This window comes from Carcharhinus amblyrhynchos, chromosome 17, assembly GCF_965287045.1.
Source record: "Carcharhinus amblyrhynchos chromosome 17, sCarAmb.v2.hapA, whole genome shotgun sequence".
Lineage (NCBI taxonomy): Eukaryota > Metazoa > Chordata > Chondrichthyes > Carcharhiniformes > Carcharhinidae > Carcharhinus > Carcharhinus amblyrhynchos.
In genome coordinates, this window is record NC_137340.1 from 44,462,153 (window position 1) to 44,481,411 (window position 19,259).

The window sequence follows — 19,259 nt, forward strand, 5'->3', positions numbered from 1 at the left end:
TGTAAAATCAATAGCAGATGACTGCCCCCCGAAGAGTGCAGGGTTGGAACCCCTATACCCCCAACCACCAAGAGACCCTGTAGCAAAATCCTGTCATTTGTGTCAAACAAACTCTGAAATACCATTGTTCAAGAATTGAAAACTTTCAGAAGATCGTCCTTTGTAAGTCAATGGGTGAAATCTGCTGGTCCCACCTGCCACAGGAATCATAGGGGCCAGGTAGAAAATTTGGTGGACCATTTAAAGGTGGAAGGGGAAGTGATGGCCTAGTGCTATTATCGCTAGACCATTAATTCAGCTGACGTTCTGGGGACCCAAGTTCGAATCCTGCCATGGCAGATGGTGGAATTTGAATTCAATAAAAATTATCTGGAATGAAGAATCTGCTGATGACTGTGAAACCATTGTCAATTAATTGTCAGAAAAACCCATCTGGCTCACTAATGCGCCAGAGCAAGGCAACTTCTTGCAAGCTGTGCCCAGCCGACCATCTAATTCTATCATTCACTCTTGTTCTATGCTTCTAAAACTTCATTCTAATTCTTTTAAACTCTCCAACAATGTTCTAATTCAATCTCTTCCATCAGGAAAAAGATACAAAAGTCTGAAGTCACGTACCAATCAACTCAAGAACAGCTTCTTCCCTGATGCCATCAGAATTTTGAATGCGCTAAGGTGATTTTTCTCTACACCCCAGCTATGGCTATAATGCTACATTCTGCACTTTCTCCTTTCCTTCTTTATGAATGGTATGCCTTGTCTGTATAGCACGCAAGAAACAATACTTTTCACTGTATACTAATACATGTCACAATAATAAATCAAATAATTTCCTTTATGGAAGGAAATCTGCTGTCCTTATCTGCTCTGGCCTACACGTGATTCCACAGCCACAGCAATGCGGTTCACTCTCAACTGCCCTCTGAAATGGCCCAGCAAGCCATTCAGTGTCAAGGGCAACTGGGGATGGACAATAATTGCTGGCCAGCCAGTGATAGCCATGTCCCATGAATGAATGAAAGAAAAGATCTCAGGCAGGAATTTCAGGACTTGGGCACACACGGCCAAAGAATCCCACCCAATATTCTTGAAGGATTGATTCAGAAAAAATTGTGAATTAAATTTGAAGATTGTGGAAGAGGACATAGCTCACGTATAGAAATCTCCTCAATAACAGTTTGTTGCAATTCCCGTGGTGAAGTTAACACAAATTCAATGAGTTAGACAACTAAACACACAGAATGCTTCAACCGCAACACAAACAGAAAATGCTGGAAAATCTCAGCGGGTCTGACAACATCTGCGAAGAGAGAACAGAGCCAACATTCCGAGTCTGGATGACCCTTTGTCAGTGAATGCTTACTCTGCACCTCCACACATCGAGCCACTCTAAGGATCAATTGTTGAGGGGGATACAGCTCAATTTTCAGTCAATTTTATCCAGTACTTACTGTGTGTCACCTTTAGACACTCAAATCTTTGTCTCATCAATAAAATATTTCACGCTTTCAACTCTTCCACTGCTTTTGTGGCAAATTTTTACTGACCTTTTTCTTTGTTGTTTCTCACAAGATTCTTTTGATTCCCAACAGGAGTTGAAGCAGTTGTAACAAAGATAGAACTATCTACTTTCAAACATTCTTTCATCAGAACTTTGTATCTATTTTACAGTCAGATCTGAATTCCTCTTCTGTTTCTCCGCAGATCCTATTTTCTTTCGGTGATAAGGTGAGTGCGGTTGAAATGGCAAGTTTTATTCATTAGTGTCACAAGTAGGTTTACATTAACACTGCAATGAAGCTATTGTGAAAATCCCCAGGTTGCCACACTCTGGCGTTTGTTTGGGTACACTAAGGGGGAATTAGCATGGCCAGTGCACCTAACCAGTACATCTTTCAGACTGTGGGAGGAAATCGGAGCACCCGGAGGAAACCCATGCAAATACGAGGAAAATATGTAGACTCCAAGCCAGGAATCAAACACGGGTCCCTGGTGCTGTGAGGCAGCAATGCTAACCAGTGTGCCACAATTTTATTGAACGGCAGAGTAAGTTCGAAGCACTGGATATGACCTACTTCTGACTCCGGTTTCTCATGCTTACTTGTTTTACTAATTATCGTGGGGTTAAGTGACGCTGCCTGTGATCATGGTCAAGGACTCCTGTTTGAGCCAGTGAAGACAGAAGGAGAACAGGATCTGGCATTCCCAATCCTTTCTGATGGAGCCAGATTTTTCTGGCCATTCTGGTGGACTTCCACTATAAATCCAACCAGAATCTGAAAGAAAGACCTTGAAATAAAGTGGAATCTGGATTCACCTGCTCCTGTTGGAATTCTGTGGTCAGCCTTGTAAGAGATGGACCCTTGTTGGTGAAATCTACATCCCAAGAATACGCTCAATATAGCACTTCTTCTGTGTGTTGAAAAGTATCACCTGCCTCAAAATATTGACCCACCTGCCTTCTTTCTTCTTTGCTTTTATTAAGCCCAGTAGAATTTCTGACATTTAATTAGTTTTTTGAAATGCATTAAAGCTTTGTACCCTCCACTCGGCATCAAAGCTATTGAGGCAGTGAGTTGAGTTATGAGGACAGCAAACTCCACTGGCTCAGAAATGTTGACTGTGTACAGTCTCCCTCTCTGAACTATCCACTCCCGATGGTTTGTTTCCTGTTGTGAATTATTCCTGGAATATGTCACTAATCTGTCGCCTGGGGTTTATAGCTTGAGGGGCATTGCACCATATAGCAACCGCCCCCCTCCTCCACACACACACACACACACACACAAAAATTTGGCATGTCAGCTACGACTCTCACCAACTTTTACAGATGCACCATAGAAAGTATCACAGCTTTGTATGGCTCCTACTCTGTCCAAGACCACAAGATACTACAAAAGGTCGTGAATGTAGTGTCCATCACGCAAACAAGCCTCCCATGCATTGACTCTGTCTATACTTCCTGCTGCTTCAGCAAAGCGACCGGCATAATTAAGGACCCCACACACCCCGGATATTCTTTCTTCCACCTTCTTCCCTCAGGAAAAAGATACAAAAGTCTGAGGTCACGTACCAACCAACTCAAAAACAGCTTCTTCCTTGCTGCTGTCAGACTGTTGAATGGACTTATCTTGCATTAAGTTGATCTTTCCCTACACCCAACTATGATTGTAACACTACTCTCTGCACTTTCTTGTTTCCTTCCATGTGAATGGTATGCTTTGTCTGTATAGCGCACAAGAAACAGTACTTTTCACTGTACGTTAATACATGTGACAATAATAAATCAAATCAAATCAATCAAAACACACACACACACACACACACACACACACACACACACAGTGGGAGAAAACCAGAGTACCCAGAGGAAACCCACACAGACATGGGCAGAACGTATAGACTCTACACAGTGCCTGAAGCTGTGAAGCAGCTGTGCGAACCACTGTGCCACCGACTAAGCACTTCAAAACCCTGGAGAAGTGCCACTAGCACTGCCTCAACACAACTCTGTAAATCCCACCCCCGACCCCGGCCCCGGCCTACTGTACTCTTCATTTTATTCTTTTACAGGATGTGGGCATTGCTGGTACCTGCCCTTCCCCCCCCACCAACTAGGCCATTTGTGAGAAGGCTGGGTCCAGGTCAAACAACCACAGGTCCATAGGTTGCCAGTTGATAGGCCCCTTTCGTTCATGAACGGGGAATTTCCAGTCAGCGGACAGCCCCAGCATGGCAGGTGAGTCACAACCTGTTAGAGGCAAACTCCAAGTACGAGACTTCTTCCTGTCAGAGAACCCTCCCCACCCCACCTTAGCTTGCCATGACCACAGCTGTAACTACTGACCATCCAAGCGTTGCCTTTCCGCATCAAGGCCTGGCAGCTGTGGCCATTTTAAACTCAAATCATTTTGTTTTTCACCTGTCCTTCAGAGGGTGACTCCAGCAGCCTCTTAACTGCGTCAGCAGTTCCCTGAGACTACCGACACGTCATCACTGAAGGCTCTCTAATTCCCCCTCCAGCCTTAGGAGCCCACCATCAACTTTGCCTGGATGGCAAATGTGCCCAGTGGCCACTAATTGGCCAATTTGTTTGAGTGACTGTGCTTGACAAGGTGTGTGGCAAGGGCCAGCATTTCATCTCAATCCCATGGTCTTGATCACAAACTGGCAGCCCAGGGCACAATTTGTGACGCAGTAATCAAGAAGAGGCTACAACCAGATATTAGAAGGACATATAAAGGAGACTAGTGAAATGGGCCAACCCACCTTAAATAAAATTTAGTGCAGAGAAACAAGAAGTGGTACATTATGTAGAAACAACTTTATAAGCTCAATGATTCAATCTTTTGCATTCATTCAAGGGATGTGGCTATCATTGGCTAGATCAACATTTTATTGCCCATCCTTAATTGTCCTTGAGAAGGTGGTGGTGAGCTGCGTGCATGATCTACTGTAGTCCTTGGGGTGTACGTATGCATGCACCGTGCTGTGAGGGAAGGAGTTCCAAGATTTTGGCCCAGCGACAGTGAAGGAATGGTGATAGATTTCCAAGTCAGGATGATGTGGAGATGTCGCGGTTGGACTTACCTGATGAAGAATAGCGCTTCAAACGCCCGCGATTCCAAATAAACTTGTTGCAGTTTAACCTGGTGTTGTGAGACTTCTTAGAAGTCAGGATGGTGAGTAGCTCAGAGGTGTTCCCATGTCTCTGCTGCCCTTGTCCTTCTAGATAGTAGCAGTTGTGGGTTTGGAAGGTGTTGCCTAAGGAACTTTGGTGACTTGCTGCAGTGCATCTTGTAGACGGTATACACTGTGCTATTGTGTGAAGAGACTGACCTCAAGAAACATGACACTATCCAGGGCAAAGCAGCCCAATCAAACGGGCTGTTTTGCTCTGGATGGTGTCAATCTTCTTGAGTGTTACTGGAGCTCCACTCATCAAGGCAAGAGGCAAGTATTCCATCACACTTCTGACTTGTGCCTTGTCCATTATAGACAGGTTCTGGGGAGTCAGGTGGTGAGTTACTCACTGCACACTTCCGAGTCTACAACCTGCTCTTGTAGCCACTGTGTTTATATGGCTGGTTCAGTTCAGTTTGTGGTCAATGGTAACCCCATGATGTTGATACTGGCTGCATGAGAAAAGAGAGCTAAGATACATGTAGGGTGCAAATAGGTGAAGGTAGCAGGCTAAGTTCAGAAGATTGTTTAAAGAAAATATGAATTGTTGGATTTATGAATAAAGGCATAGACTACAAATGCAAAGATGTTATACTTATCCTTAATGAAATGTTGTTTAAGCCCCAGGCATTATATTCAATTCTGGATATGACACTGAAGGGACTATGTCAGAGCTTAGCGAGGGTTCAGAAGTGATTTGCTGGAATCGGTTTCCTCCAGGTGCAAGTTAGGTGGATTGGCCATGCTAAGTTGCATCTTAGTGTCAGGGGGATTAGCAGGGTAAATATATAGGGTTACAGGTATAGGGTCTGGGTAGAATTGTTAACAGTGTAGGCTCAAAGAACCAAATGGCCTCCTTCTGCACTATATTTTCTATGGATCAAGAAACATAAAGCACAGAAGGAGGCCATTCAGTCCATCTTTCCTGTACCAACCTCTCCATGGAGCTGTCCAATGAGTCCCACTCCTCTCTACTCCTTCCTCACAGTCCTGCAAATATACCCCTGTTCAGGTGTTAAGCCCACTTCAGCTTTTGAATGCAGCCACTGAATCCAAGAGGGGGCTCGGTCATGTGGAGTGGCTGGGGTTCCTAAAGCAGAAAAGGGTGAAGAGGGGGTTCGATAGCAGTATTCAAAATTACCGAGGGTAAATAAGAAAAAAAATGTTCTCTGGTGACAGACAGTCATTCAGTTGGGTGATAAAAGGGCAGTGATTTTAAGATGATTAGCAAAAGAACCAGAGTTGACATGAGGTGGGGAGGGGGCGCGGGGGTGGAAAATAAATTCTGTAGTGAGTTGTAATGACCCGGAATGCACCGGCCTGGAGGAAGCAGGAGCTACAGCAACTTCTGAAAGGGAATTGGATAAATATTTGAAGAGAAGCGAAAAATGAAAGGGCTGCGGGGAGAGAGCAGATGAGTGGGACTAATTGGATAACTACTTGAAAAGGCTGATGCGGACATGATTGACCAGATGGCCTCCTTCTGTGTTATGTCATGCTACAATTGTACAAAGAATAGTTTCCATTCCAGACCATTTCCATGTGTATGTACATTTTGCTTCTACATTACCCCAGCCTGCATTATGCAGCTGAGTTGCAGCAAGTTCAAGGCGAAGTTTTCAAAAAAAAAACCCTTCATGTGATGTTTGCTATAAATTATGCACATGTTTAAAATGTTATCAAGGCAACATAAGCCAGTGCGGTATACAGTCAAAGACAAGGATTATGGCAACATCAACTTGATGCTTGTTTCCAGAACTCAAGGAGACAAGTTAGGCCTTTCAGAGCATGTAAACTTCTCCCTGAGGTATTTGCCTCTGAAATTTCATTCTGTAACCACATTGGAAGGGAGACTGAAATACGTTATTTTCCAAGTGAGGCCAGGCACATGGTTTAATAATTCAAAGCCTTCACCCATCAGAATCATTGTCATACAAATCTTCCCAATTCGCTGAGAGTTGTTAGTCACAACTCTTTTGGGAGGGAAGTGGTCTCTGATTCTTTCTGTTACTTTTACAGTCGCACAGAAATATTAATTATGGAAGTGAAAAAGATGTAAATTTACTTCTGTCGGTCTTTCTCATGCTTGCCGGGTGCGTGTGTGTGTGTGTGTGTGTAGAATCGAGAGAGAGACTCACTGGGGATCCAGGCAGAGACTCACTGGGGATCCAGGCAGAGACTCACTGGGGATCCAGGCAGAGACTCACTGGGGATCCAGGCAGAGACTCACTGGGGATCCAGGCAGAGACTCACTGGGGATCCAGGCAGAGACTCACTGGGGATCCAGGCAGAGACTCACTGGGGATCCAGGCAGAGACTCACTGGGGATCCAGGCAGAGACTCACTGGGGATCCAGGCAGAGACTCACTGGGGATCCAGGCAGAGACTCACTGGGGATCCAGGCAGAGACTCACTGGGGATCCAGGCAGAGACTCACTGGGGATCCAGGCAGAGACTCACTGGGGATCCAGGCAGAGACTCACTGGGGATCCAGGCAGAGACTCACTGAGGATCCAGGCAGAGTCTCACTGCAGGGTTGGGGGAGAAACACTGTGGAATCTAACTCTAACTTAAACATTAATTCTTATGGGAAAACCTGATTTGCTTAAAACTATTTCACTTAAAGTCACCTCTTTGAAGAATGCAGCTAGGATGTTCAGTGAGGAATGATTGTATGCGAAGATCTGGTTAGATTCTATTTAAGGTACTGCATTTATAGAATCATAGAAGTCTTCCAGAACAGAAGAAGGCCATTCAGCCCATCAAATCTGTACCAACCACGATCCCATTCAGGCCTTATTCCCATAACGCCACATATTTACCCTGCTAATTCCCCTGACACAAGGGTCCATTTAGCGTGGCCAATCCACCTAACACACACATCTTTGGACTGTGGGAGGAAACCCGAGCACCTGGAGGAAACCCACGCAGACACAGGGAGAACGTGCAAACTCCACACGGACAGTGACCAGGGCTAGACTTGAATCTGGGGCCCTGGTGCTGTTAGGCAACACTGCTAAACCACTGTGCCACCATGCCGCCCATATCTCTGAGCAGCATTCCTCAGGAATGATATACTGGCCATAGAGGGGCTGCAGATCCACCAGAATGATATCAGGGCTAAGAGAGTTAAAATTGAGAACAGGTTGCATAAAATATCCTTGTCTTCCCTTTAGTGTTGAAGACTAAAGCATGACCCAACTGAGATGTTAAGACAATGAAAAGGTTTGATAGACTGGATGGAGCGAAACTGTTCCTTCTGGTGGGGGTTTTGGGATCGGGGACTGTGTTGGGATGGAGGATGGACGCTGGAACACAGAGCAAAACTTTAAAATTATAACTGGACAATTCATCAGTAAACTCAGGAAACACTTTTACAGAAAAAAAGGAATAGAAATTGAACTGTCTCCCCTAAAAAATATTGAGGCAAAAACATCAATACTGAAACTGATTTTTTTGGAATTAATTAATGGGATGTGAGCATTGCTGAGTGGGAAAACATTAACTGCCCGGTGGGAAAAGTGGGGGGGTGGGGGGGGGGCAATTAAGAGTCAACCACATTGCTGTGTGAAAGTGTTAATAATCACACAAATTTCAAATTCACATAAGCTGCTAGACTCAGTCACATAGAGAAAAGCTAATGTCTTGCGTCAAGGACCATAAAATTAAACACAAAATCTCCACTGAATTATGCACAGCTGCATTTTTTAGTGTCTGTTCTAACAAGAGACAAAGGGATGGGGGAGTTGATGAACCACTGGTTAGAAAAATAACTTTGTAATTGCGTAGAAGGAAATACAAGCCTGATGATAATATAACTCGGTAGATGTGCACAAGTTATAATTGGACAGCTATACCCTTATGTTATGCATGATGTAAGCCTAATCAGTAGTTGTGAGTGAATATGGATATAACTTCTGTGCAAATGTATATCTTTGATTAGTATATACTAATTTCTTGTAACTGGATCTTAACTATAAATGTCTGTTTAATTCCTGGATCAGAGCTCAACCTGATGCTCACTAGTTGGAGCACTGGAGCCAGTCCGTATGATAATTTGTAATAAAGGCATTGTCTGAAACTCCAAGAATCTTCTTCTGGTTTTCTCAAAAGTGAGAGGGTAAAGTACACTGTAGTCAAATAGCTGTATTTTTCTCTCTAAGAAAACCTGGACCAGCATTAATTGCCCAGTGGCTTGCTGGGACATTTCAGGGGGCATTTAAGAATCAACCACATAGCTGTGGGTCTGGAGTTACATTTAGGGCAGACCAGGTAAGGAACATGGGAACAGGAGTAAGTAATTCACCTCATCGAGCCTGCTCTACCATTCAATACAATCATAGATGATCAAACACGTAAAGGCTTTTACACCCACTATTCCTATATCCCTCTGTGTCATTACGATTCAGAAATCTCTGCTTTAAACATTACTGAAACAATGAGCTTCCACAGTCCTCTGGGGTCAAGCATTCCAAAGATTCACAACCCTGTGTGTAAAGAAATCTCTCCTCATCTCTGTCCTAAGTGGTATCTCCCTTATTTGAAATCCATCCACCTTCTTCAGAAAGAAGAGTAAAGCTGTGTTTCTCCTGGTCACGGAATATCTAAAAGCCATTCACAGCCAATTAATTGTTTCTTGATTGTTACATAAGCTGATAAATTAGTCAGTTCATACACTGAAGATCTTACAAAGAACTGGGAAATAAATGATCAGTTTATCTGTTTTTGATAGTGTGTCACTTGATGGAAGAATGTTGGCCAAGTTAGAGAGAGTATTCCCTGCTCTTATACTAAAAACACCATGAGATATTTCACAAACGCCTATGAGAGCACACCATCTCATGTTTTTTCCATAAGTTGGCAACCCTCCATGATAAAATAATTCTTCAGGGCCACACAGGAGTGTCACCCTGGAGTGTGGGCAAAAGTCCAGAGTAGTTCATAATCCCACAAGACTCTGGCTCAAAGCTTTGGCAACACATCCTGGTCATTGAAATTACAGCAACAGATCACAGTTTGTCTCATATTTATCCTTCTGCTAATAACAGTGAAGGATTTGACTCATTTTATAAGCTAACTCTAAGCTAACAGCTAATCAAACAACAAATGTATGTTTGTGGGTACTGACTGACCATATAGACCACAAGAGTATAACTTCAGTGATTTGTATCTGTCTCTGAAATCCACAATACACGTCTAACCATTGAGTGACTGATTCCCCAGAATGGAGACATGAGCAGACAATCTAGGTGAGCTGTGCCGATACAGATCCAGAACTTCATACTTGTAAAACATTCCATTGCCGTTTCCAGACTTTTCCGACTCAAGAACAGCTGCTTCCCTCCTGCCACCAGACTTTTGAATGGGCCTATTTTATATTAAGCTAGTCTTTCTCTACATCCTAGCTTTGACTGTAATCCTCTATTTTCCTTCTCTATGAACGGTATGTTTTGTCGGTATAGCATGCAAGAAATAATAATTTTCACTGTATGTTAATACATGTGACAAAAATAAATCAAATCAAATCTTTGATTTCAAATCAAAGATGTACAACACTCCTATATATTGTATATAATTATCAGATATACAACCCTCCCACATTTAATATGTAATCATACACAGTGGGCGTGATTCTCCCATCCTGCTGCACCACTCTAGTGATGGCAGATACCTGCGATTCACAGTGGGCATCTTCTACCACTGGATTTCCATCACTGTCTGCTCCGCAGAAATCGGCGCGAATCTGCATAATGTATACAGAAGTTAATTTACGTATATTTTAAATAGCATTAGCAGGCCCGGGACTGAAATCTCCAGACTCACTAGCCTCTCTCCACCCACCTAGGAGTGGGTCACTTCAGTGGGGTTCACTATGGCTCCCGCTTGTGGAGAGCTGGTGACCCGACCCCGCTGGAGTGAAAGGGAAGTGATCAATGCCCCCTAGATAGTCGGCCACTGGGGGGAAGAGGGGGTGCTTCCTGGGCATTGCCACTTTGGCATTGCCTACCACGGCCCCCTGACATTGCCCAAGGGGCAAAGTGCCAATGCTCACCAGACATTGGGCAATGCCAGGAGGGTGGGGATGAAGCCTGATGGGAGGGGGGCCTCTGGGGGCGGGGGCGGGAGGGGGGGTGAGGGTGGCGATCAATGTTGGTTGGGTAGTCCTGCTGCCACTGTGCGTTTGGGCTGAGTGGCAGAGGGAGGGAGGTCAGCGATTGGGGCTGACTATTGGAGTGGGGGTGTGGGGTCAGCCTGCTGTGGGGAGGGGGGTTGGTGGTTGGGGCTGCAGTGGGTTCGGGGCTACGGTGGAGTGAGGGATGTCGGGACTGCGGGGGGAGGTTGGTTTAGATCTGTCGGTGGGGGTGACTGGGATGTCGGGCTGGGGGTGGAGGGTGGTTGAGATTGGGCTGGGAGGTTACAGGAAGATAGCGATCGGGCCGTGGTGGTGTGGGAGGCCTGGCGATGCAGGATCGCAAGGCTGGCCAGTAATCAAAGTGGCCAACAATAGGGAGACAAGGGTCACTGCGCATGTGCTGACAGAACAGTGCGTGCGCTGTGGCCCCCTCAGCGTTATGCTGCTGGCCTCTCCAGCGGGAATAGGCCCCCTCCCAGCATTCTAGTGTGAATCACGCTCATGCACTCTGCAGCGCACAGAGTGGGAGATTCATTTCGAAGCTCCCTCTGAAAAAAACAGCAAGATTTACTCCAATTTTTACGCAAATTCAACACTTAGAAATTTTTTGGGGAGAATCGCCCCCAATATGTTCCTGTGTTTATTAAATAATCAGACACTGTTTGACATTATAGAATAATGCACTTTGAGATGACATGAATTATTAACACATTAGCCTCAAATTCTCTGCTAACTAGTCAAAACTTTGATCCCGTTCTGCTCGGCAAAGCAGCAAAAAGAGGGAACGTCAGTCAAATGTATTAAGCATGAATAAGTGCTGGCTTCTCTTCCACAAACTTCCAGACAATGCATTGAATGTACCTACTCCTTCACATAGCAGCACGCCCCGTGGCACCACAAGAGGGATTAATATTGTCACCCACTATTTCAGAAAGGTAAGAAGACAGGTGACAATGCAACGTTTCCAAGCGGGAATAAACCGGCATTATTTTCCAAATCGATCTACCATAGACAATTTTGTGCAGGAGCTAGGGGTTGGGGGGAATGGGGGTGGAGGCTGCTTGCTCTCACAAGTCGCTGTTAATAAGGCAGGCGGTGGAGAGAATCCACAGGGGTCGCTCTGCCTGGCCAGCAGTTCCACAAATTAATGACAGCGACTTCGCTTTGCAGGGTGTCAAGGGCACCGTCTATTTATCTGGGTGAATGTATTGACGGAAGGGGTTGATCACTGCCTTCCCTCCCCATGTACAGTGTCCGCGCCCAGTGAAATGATTGGCTTTACCTTCCTCTTGTTGGTGGGACAGACATACAGGTAACTCAGCACAGTTTTGAGGCCCACTTTGTCGTTGAGCTTTTCATACGTCGTTCCGTAGTCGGTTGACCTGAAATTAAAATGCGAAAAGTAAAGATGAAACAGGCTTCAGCGTTTAAGGCACCATTAGCTCTTACTTACGATATGTTTACTTACAAGAAAGCAATTTAGAATGCAGAGTTACAACACTGGATAATTCAGATTCACAATAATGCTCTCACTCTCTGGAGCATTAATTGTTGTATAAAATATGCAATCTTAATGCTAATCTATTGCAGCAGGTTAGCTGTTAATCAGAGCTGGTGATTTTATGCATCAGTTTGCTACCATCCATAGCAACACAAGGTAGAAAACAGCCGACTCAGTCACAGCATTTCCTGAATAAAGAATTTAACTTTAATCAACAGCTGCAGGATGATAGTCTACCATTCTTCAAGTCACTTTTATCACTTCTCAATGAATGAAAAAACTATCTTGATAACAAATCATTATTGCTCACTTCACAGCAACTTAATTAAGGTTTTTATAAAATTAGCCATTTTGCTCCGAGCTGTGCTATCCCTTTTCCAATCATTCAGTTGAGCTCCATATACTGACCTCTAATGTAGTGACTTTCTTAATTCATAAGACTAGGGGGAATAGCTAAGGGTGTGATTCGTACATAATACCATTGTGAAAACCTTTTGTAGATATAATTCTTATGTTTTTTTTACCCCTGTGGTTCCTTTCCCTTGTGGCGAGCTTTGTTCCAGTCCAGATGAGAGACACAAGTACAGCAGAAGTGAATACTTTTTATACTAGGGCCAGATTCTCCAACCTTGTCCGCAACTGAGATTCTCCAGTGCCGCTGCAGATTTGGTTGAGTGCCAAATTCTCCATTCTGGCTGGCAACAGTAGCAAGGGACGCGAGACTCGAGAATTTTGGCCCAGGTGTCTTCACTAAGCATTGCCAGGGTGTGGCACCGGGCAGTTCTCAAGTGTGAATAAACTAGGATTGTTTCCACTGGAAAGATGGCGGCTGAGGGGAGACCTGACAGAGATCTACAAAATTATGAGAGGCATTGACAGGATGGGTAGTCAGAGGCTTTTTCCAAGGGTCAATTACAAGGGGACACAGGTTCAAGGTGAGAGGGGGAAAGTTTAAGAGGGATGTGCAGGGGAAGTTTTTCTTGCAGAGAGTGGTGGGTGCCTGGAACGTGCTGCCAGAGGAGGTGGTGGAAGCAGGCACATTAACAACATTTAAGAGGCATCTGGGTGGGTACATGAATAGGGAGGGAATAGAGGGATACAGACTGAGTGAGGGCAGAAGGTTCTTTTCTAATTTAGTGAGGGCACCATGATCGGGATAGGCTTGGAGGGCCAAAGGGCTTGCTGTACTTTGTACTTTGAAATTTTTTCTTCTTTGCCCTTGAATATACCTTCACGTACAACCTCAAAAATTGCTCGTTACTTGTGTCATGTAACCATTTACCACTTACTGCATTTAACTGGAAAAATCGCCATTTTTATCAAGGGATGTCAAGACTATGAGCTCTGCCGTGAGGAGTTGATTAAATAGAGTCCGTTTTCTGACTGCTGAATAAATAGGCAAGATTCGTTGTGAAGTAGATCTTTTTCTGCAAGTCTGATGCCCTGCCCCACTTCCAAACCATTGGCTGACGCAGTGGGTGGGATTTCCCATCATCCCACTCTTCTGCAGTGTATGATGCCGCCATGGAGATGGCCCACCATTGTACATGAAACTTGTGAGGATTGCTAAAGTTAAAGTAAAGTTTATTTATTAGTCACAAGTAGGCTTATATTAACACTGCAATAAAGTTACTGTGAAAAGGCCCCATTTGCCACACTCCAGCACCTGTTCAGGTACATTGAGGGAGAATTTATCATAGCCAATTCACCTATTGGCTACGCACAATCTGCACATCTTTGGACTGCGGAAGGAAACCGGAGCGCCTGGAGGAAACCCATGCAAACACGGCGAGAATGTGCAAACTCCACCCAGACAGTGACCCAAGCCAGGAATTGAACTTAGGTCCCTGGCACTGTGAGGCAGCGGTGCTAACCACTGTGCCACCCCACTTGTTTGTGCCATCAGTGGGACTGGAAGGTCCTGCTGTCAGGAAGGTCATCAGCAAATGTGTTGAAAATCGCCTCCAAAGCAATAAAAGCACGTACTTAGAACCAAGCCCCGTGAGCAAAAAAAGCCTTTCACTGAGGTGAGGCAGCAGCTGTCCGACCTCAGTATTTACAGGCCTTTTTTTTGCCTATTAATTCCACAGTCCTGACAAGTCTTCCTGTCCTCTCACTTCTCTCAACTTGACCGGCACCAGAAAGCCAACGTGTTCAGAGTTAAAGGCAGCATTCTGAATTAGAGCTAGTTAGTGAACATGTGACATCTATAAACACTGGATCTACTTATCGCACAGGGGTTACCCACCCACCCCCACTGATTACCGTACCCAAGTTAAATGTCCAAATCTGCGGATTTCTGGTGTTTAATCCAACCACCCTCACAGAAACCCATCCACCCAGATAGGGGATAATTCAGCACCAGGGAATCTGCATTAAAATCAAGATGATCGCAAATTTCCTGAATGAATGTCACTGTGATCAGTGTTTCCGCACAAACAGGAGCGGGGATGATGGGCCCTTGGGTGACCCTGCAATGACCTGATTTATGGACTCAAAGAATCTATCTGCAGTTCAATTTACGAGTTTTCAAGTAAAACTGCAGGAAATTGCTTTGACTACCAGCTGGGAGATTTATCAGGATTTCATTACCTTGGTCAATTAGTCAGCAGTTTATTATTGTAGTCGGATGTAATGAATGGATTTAATCTGTAGTTTGAGACCGTAACATTTCAAACCATACAAAAAAGTTTTGTTTGCAGCACTAAAGGGACCATGAGTTGATTAGAACAAAAGAGTTTCTTGATGGATCCTTTTGAAGCCTCAATCTAGATTAAAGTCCTTTCTGTACTGAATCCTACACCAAAAGATTCTCCAGAGCCTGGGCAGGGGCCAAGTAGATTAGCTCAACTGTAAGGCTTAAAGAAAGATAATCAGGTGGGTCATTGTCTGTTTATTGAATATCTTCCAAAGGATCTTATTAGGCTGAAGTTCAATATATATCACAATTTTGCTTTTAAAACATTTGTACATGGGATGTGGGTATAACTGGCAAGGCTGGCATTTTTTGCCCACCTTTCATTGTCCTTGAACTGGACGGCTTGCTCAGTCATTGCAGAGGGCAGTTAAGTCTCCAGAGTCACATGTAGGCCAGACCTGGCAAGGATGGCAGATTTCCTCTCCTATGGTTAACCAGGTGAGTTTCTGCAACAATTGACAACAGCCAACAGGGTGGCGTGCTGACACAGCGGCTAGCACTGCTGCCTCACAGCATCGGGGACCTGGGTTCAATTCCCGCTTTGGGTCACCGTCTCAGCGGAGTATGTACGTTTTCCCTGTGTCTGCGTAGGTTTCCCCTGGGTGCTCTGATTTCCTCCCACAGTCCGAAAGACATACTGGTTAGGTGCACTGGCCATGCTAAATTGTCCCTCAGTGTACCCGAGCAGGCACGGGAGTGTGACGACTAGGGGATTTTCACAGTAACTTCACTGCAGTGTTAATGCATGCCTTTGTGTGACAATAATAAATAAACCTTATCATTAGACTTTTGATTGTATTTTATACCCAGTCCCTGGAGCATTTTCCTGGGTCCCTGGATTACTAGTACAGTGACAATAACACTATGCTACTGTCTCCCCTATGAAACTTTAAATGCAAAAACCAATTCACATTTTGAAATCTCTCTCATCGTCCAGTGTTATAAATATACTCACTGTTTTTATCTTGCTTCCAGTGTTATGAATGGCTACAGTTATACGCCAATTAAAAACTCTGCATAGCACAAATGTCTTTGTATATTCAGCAATATCATACGGTAAATAAATTAAGTATTTAATATCGGCAAATTAGAGCAGGGAATTCTTGGGAATAGTTAAGACAGCCAGGCAAGAGATACTGCAAACAAATTTATCCCCAGGGAATTCTAACTTTTTTTATCCATTCGTGGGACATGGGTGTCGCTGGCTGGCCAGCATTTATTGCCCATCCCTAGTCATCCTTGAACTGAATGGCTTGCTAGGCCATTTCAGAAGGCAGTTGAGAGTCAACCACATTGCTGTGGGTCTGGAGACACATGTAGGCCAGACCAGGTAAGGACGGCAGATTTTCTTCCCTAAAGGACATCAGTGAACCAGATGGGATTTTCCGACAATTGACAGCGGTTTCATTGGTCATCAGCAGATTCTTAATTCCAGATTTTTATTATTGAATATAAATTCCACTATCTTCTGCGGCAGGATTTGTATCCGGGACTCCAGAGCATTAGCTGAGTTTCTGGATTAATAGTCCAGCAATAATACCACTAGGCCATTGCCTCCCCTGAGGGATAAACCCACAAGCTATGTCTGAGAACACCAAGAGAATGCTTTGTCTTGTGATCACTGAAGTTGGCTAATGAGGTACTCACTGGCAGAAGTAAACAGATGTTCCATGGATTGAATACAACTGTATTCTTGTGAGATGGACATCTCCCAGCCTGTGCTTGTCTCTCTCCTGCAGCCTCCTGTCATAGAGGAATTGGAAGACACCCAACAAGGATGGAATCCCTGCCTAATTACTCAAGCACACAAAACCCAACTATTGCCAGACTTTTACAGCTTTCCCCTTCTCAGCTGGAGAGTTGGCTCCACTCCACAGGAAGTGCTTGAGGCAATAAACCATCACACTGTACAAAAACAATGGCGAGAGTGGGAACTGCATTGCGTTCAGGGGCATCCCACTCCTGGGTGTTGTGGGGGAAGGTCTTTGCTCGGTTCATATTGAAAAGACACCATCTACTTGCAAAGTGAGTGTGGTGAGAAACAGTGCAGTTTCCATGCTGAATACTGCAGACATGATCTCCATACCACAGGAGAAGTATAAGGAACAGGGTATGCTTCTTTACCTAAAGGTATTCGACACCATCTGCAGAGCAGGATGCTACAAGATGTGGGGGAAAATTGGCTGACCTCTCAAATGCACGGAGGATGTTCCCGATGGTGGGGGTGTCCAGAAACAGGGGTCGCAGTCTGAGGATTCAGGGTATACCTTTAGAACAGAGATGAGGAGACATTTCTTCACTCAAAGTGTGGTGAGCCTATGGAATTCATTACCACAGGAGGTAGATGGTGCCAAAATATTGAATGTATTCAAGAGACGGCTGGATATTGGACTTGTGGTGAATGGGATCAAAGGTTATTGGGAGAAAGCAGGATTAGGCTATTGAGTTGGACAATCAGCCATGATCGTGATGTAAGCTCGAAGGGCCAAATGGCCTCCTCCTGCTCCTATCTTCTATGTTTCTATGTTTCAATGTCTCATTTGCTACTTCCATGACAATGTGCACTGAACTGTACCATTTGAAGGCTCCACTTCTGACAACTTCAAAGTGAAGAATAGAGTAAATCAGAGCTGGGTCCTTCCCCTACTCTGTTTGGTATCTTCACCTCCATGTGCCTGGTCTTTGCATTTCCTGCAGGTATGAAAGGAGTCTACTTGCACAGATAGCAAGCTCTACAAGACTGAAAGCAAAGTCAAAAGCACGTTGCGTCAATGGCCACACGGAAACTCAGCTGCAAAGACTAATTTGTCTCTCCCAAGCCTCTAAATGGTCCTCCCTGACTGTTACCATCTAGAAAATCATGGTAATAGGGCCAAGTAGCACAACTCCACTTCTGATTACACTAAATAATGCCCTGTAGGGTGTGATTAGCAAATTCTGCTACTTTGGTGACAGGGCGGCACAGTGGTTAGCATTGTTGCCTAACAGCACCAGGAACCTGTGTTCGATTCCTGGCTCGGGTCACCATCTGTGTGGAAATTTGCACAATCTCTGGCCAGGGCCAGAGCCAGAGATCTGTAGGACATCCAAATCTCCACTTGAGGGATTTGTTCAAATCAAAGAATCCTACAGTGCAGTAGGAGGCCATTTGGCTCATCGAGCCTGCACTGACAACAATTCCACTCAGTCCTTATCCCCATTACCCTATATGTTCACCCTTCTTATCCCTCTGACACTAAGGGGCAATTTAGCATGGCCAATCCATCTAACCCACATGTCTTTGGAGTGTGGGAGGAAACCAGAGCACCCGGAGGAAACCCACACAGACAAGGGGAGAAACTCCATACAGTCAAACACCCAAGGCCGGAATTGAACTTGGGTCCCTGGCGCTGTGAGGCAGCAGTGCTAACCATTGTGCCACTATGCCGGCCTAAACGTGACAAGAAATCCTAAACGTTGATTATTACGCTTTGGAGTCACCAGCTGATAGGAGAGAGAAGTTACGGCATCTCCTTTGAGCTGACATGCACCATCAATGGCTACAGCGGCTTGGCAACAGATGCCAATGCCAACAACAACAACCCACAACCACACCTGGTAACCTGTGCTACTTGAGTCCGACCTCACCTCTCAAGGATTGGCCTCTCCAGCCTTCAGCAAAGGCATTCCATATGAGGATACTCCATCCTAAACAGATCGTTTGCTGCCTGTCCATCATCCTTCATTGATGGAAGATGCCAAGACAAATCAATAAAGATAAGTGCTAGCAATATCTGTACACAATGGATTTAACCAGTAAGAGTCTTTGGAAGAAAGGAAATGGATGGCTATAAAAAGGTACAAATTTCATACAGTCATTTCTGATATTTGCGCTGGATTGAAGCTTAGTCACCCCCTTGATAGGATCAGCAATTGAAATCTGACATTTTGATAATTCTCCAATGTCACATTTCTTTCAGTCAGAAATTGCTGGTCGGTCCGATCTGATAAATATCAGGATGTTCGAAATGAAGCTGATCGCAAAACTCCAGCACCTACTCAGACATTGGGCTCACCAGTTCTGCTTTGCTGTTGTAATCGCTGAGTGGTATACAAGTTAGAAATCCGGGAACTTTTAATGCAGGCTTTGGGTGGCACAGTGGTTAGCACTGCTGCCTCACAGTGTCAGGGAACCAAGTTCCATTCCAGTCTTGGCTGAATGTTTGTGTGGAGTTTGCATGTTTTCCCTGTGTCTGTGTGAGTTT

The 19,259-nt window shown here is 44.7% G+C and overlaps 1 protein-coding gene across 1 annotated transcript in view; it reads right to left on the minus strand.

The window, feature by feature from the left end:
- Positions 1-19,259, minus strand: part of LOC145354481 (VPS10 domain-containing receptor SorCS3-like) — a 1,074,210-nt gene that overhangs the window by 493,849 nt on the left and 561,102 nt on the right. The window contains exon 3 of the mRNA XM_080205878.1: positions 12,099-12,198. Within this exon, the coding sequence (XP_080062004.1) occupies positions 12,099-12,198 (100 nt within the window). The remainder of the gene's footprint in view (positions 1-12,098; positions 12,199-19,259) is intronic.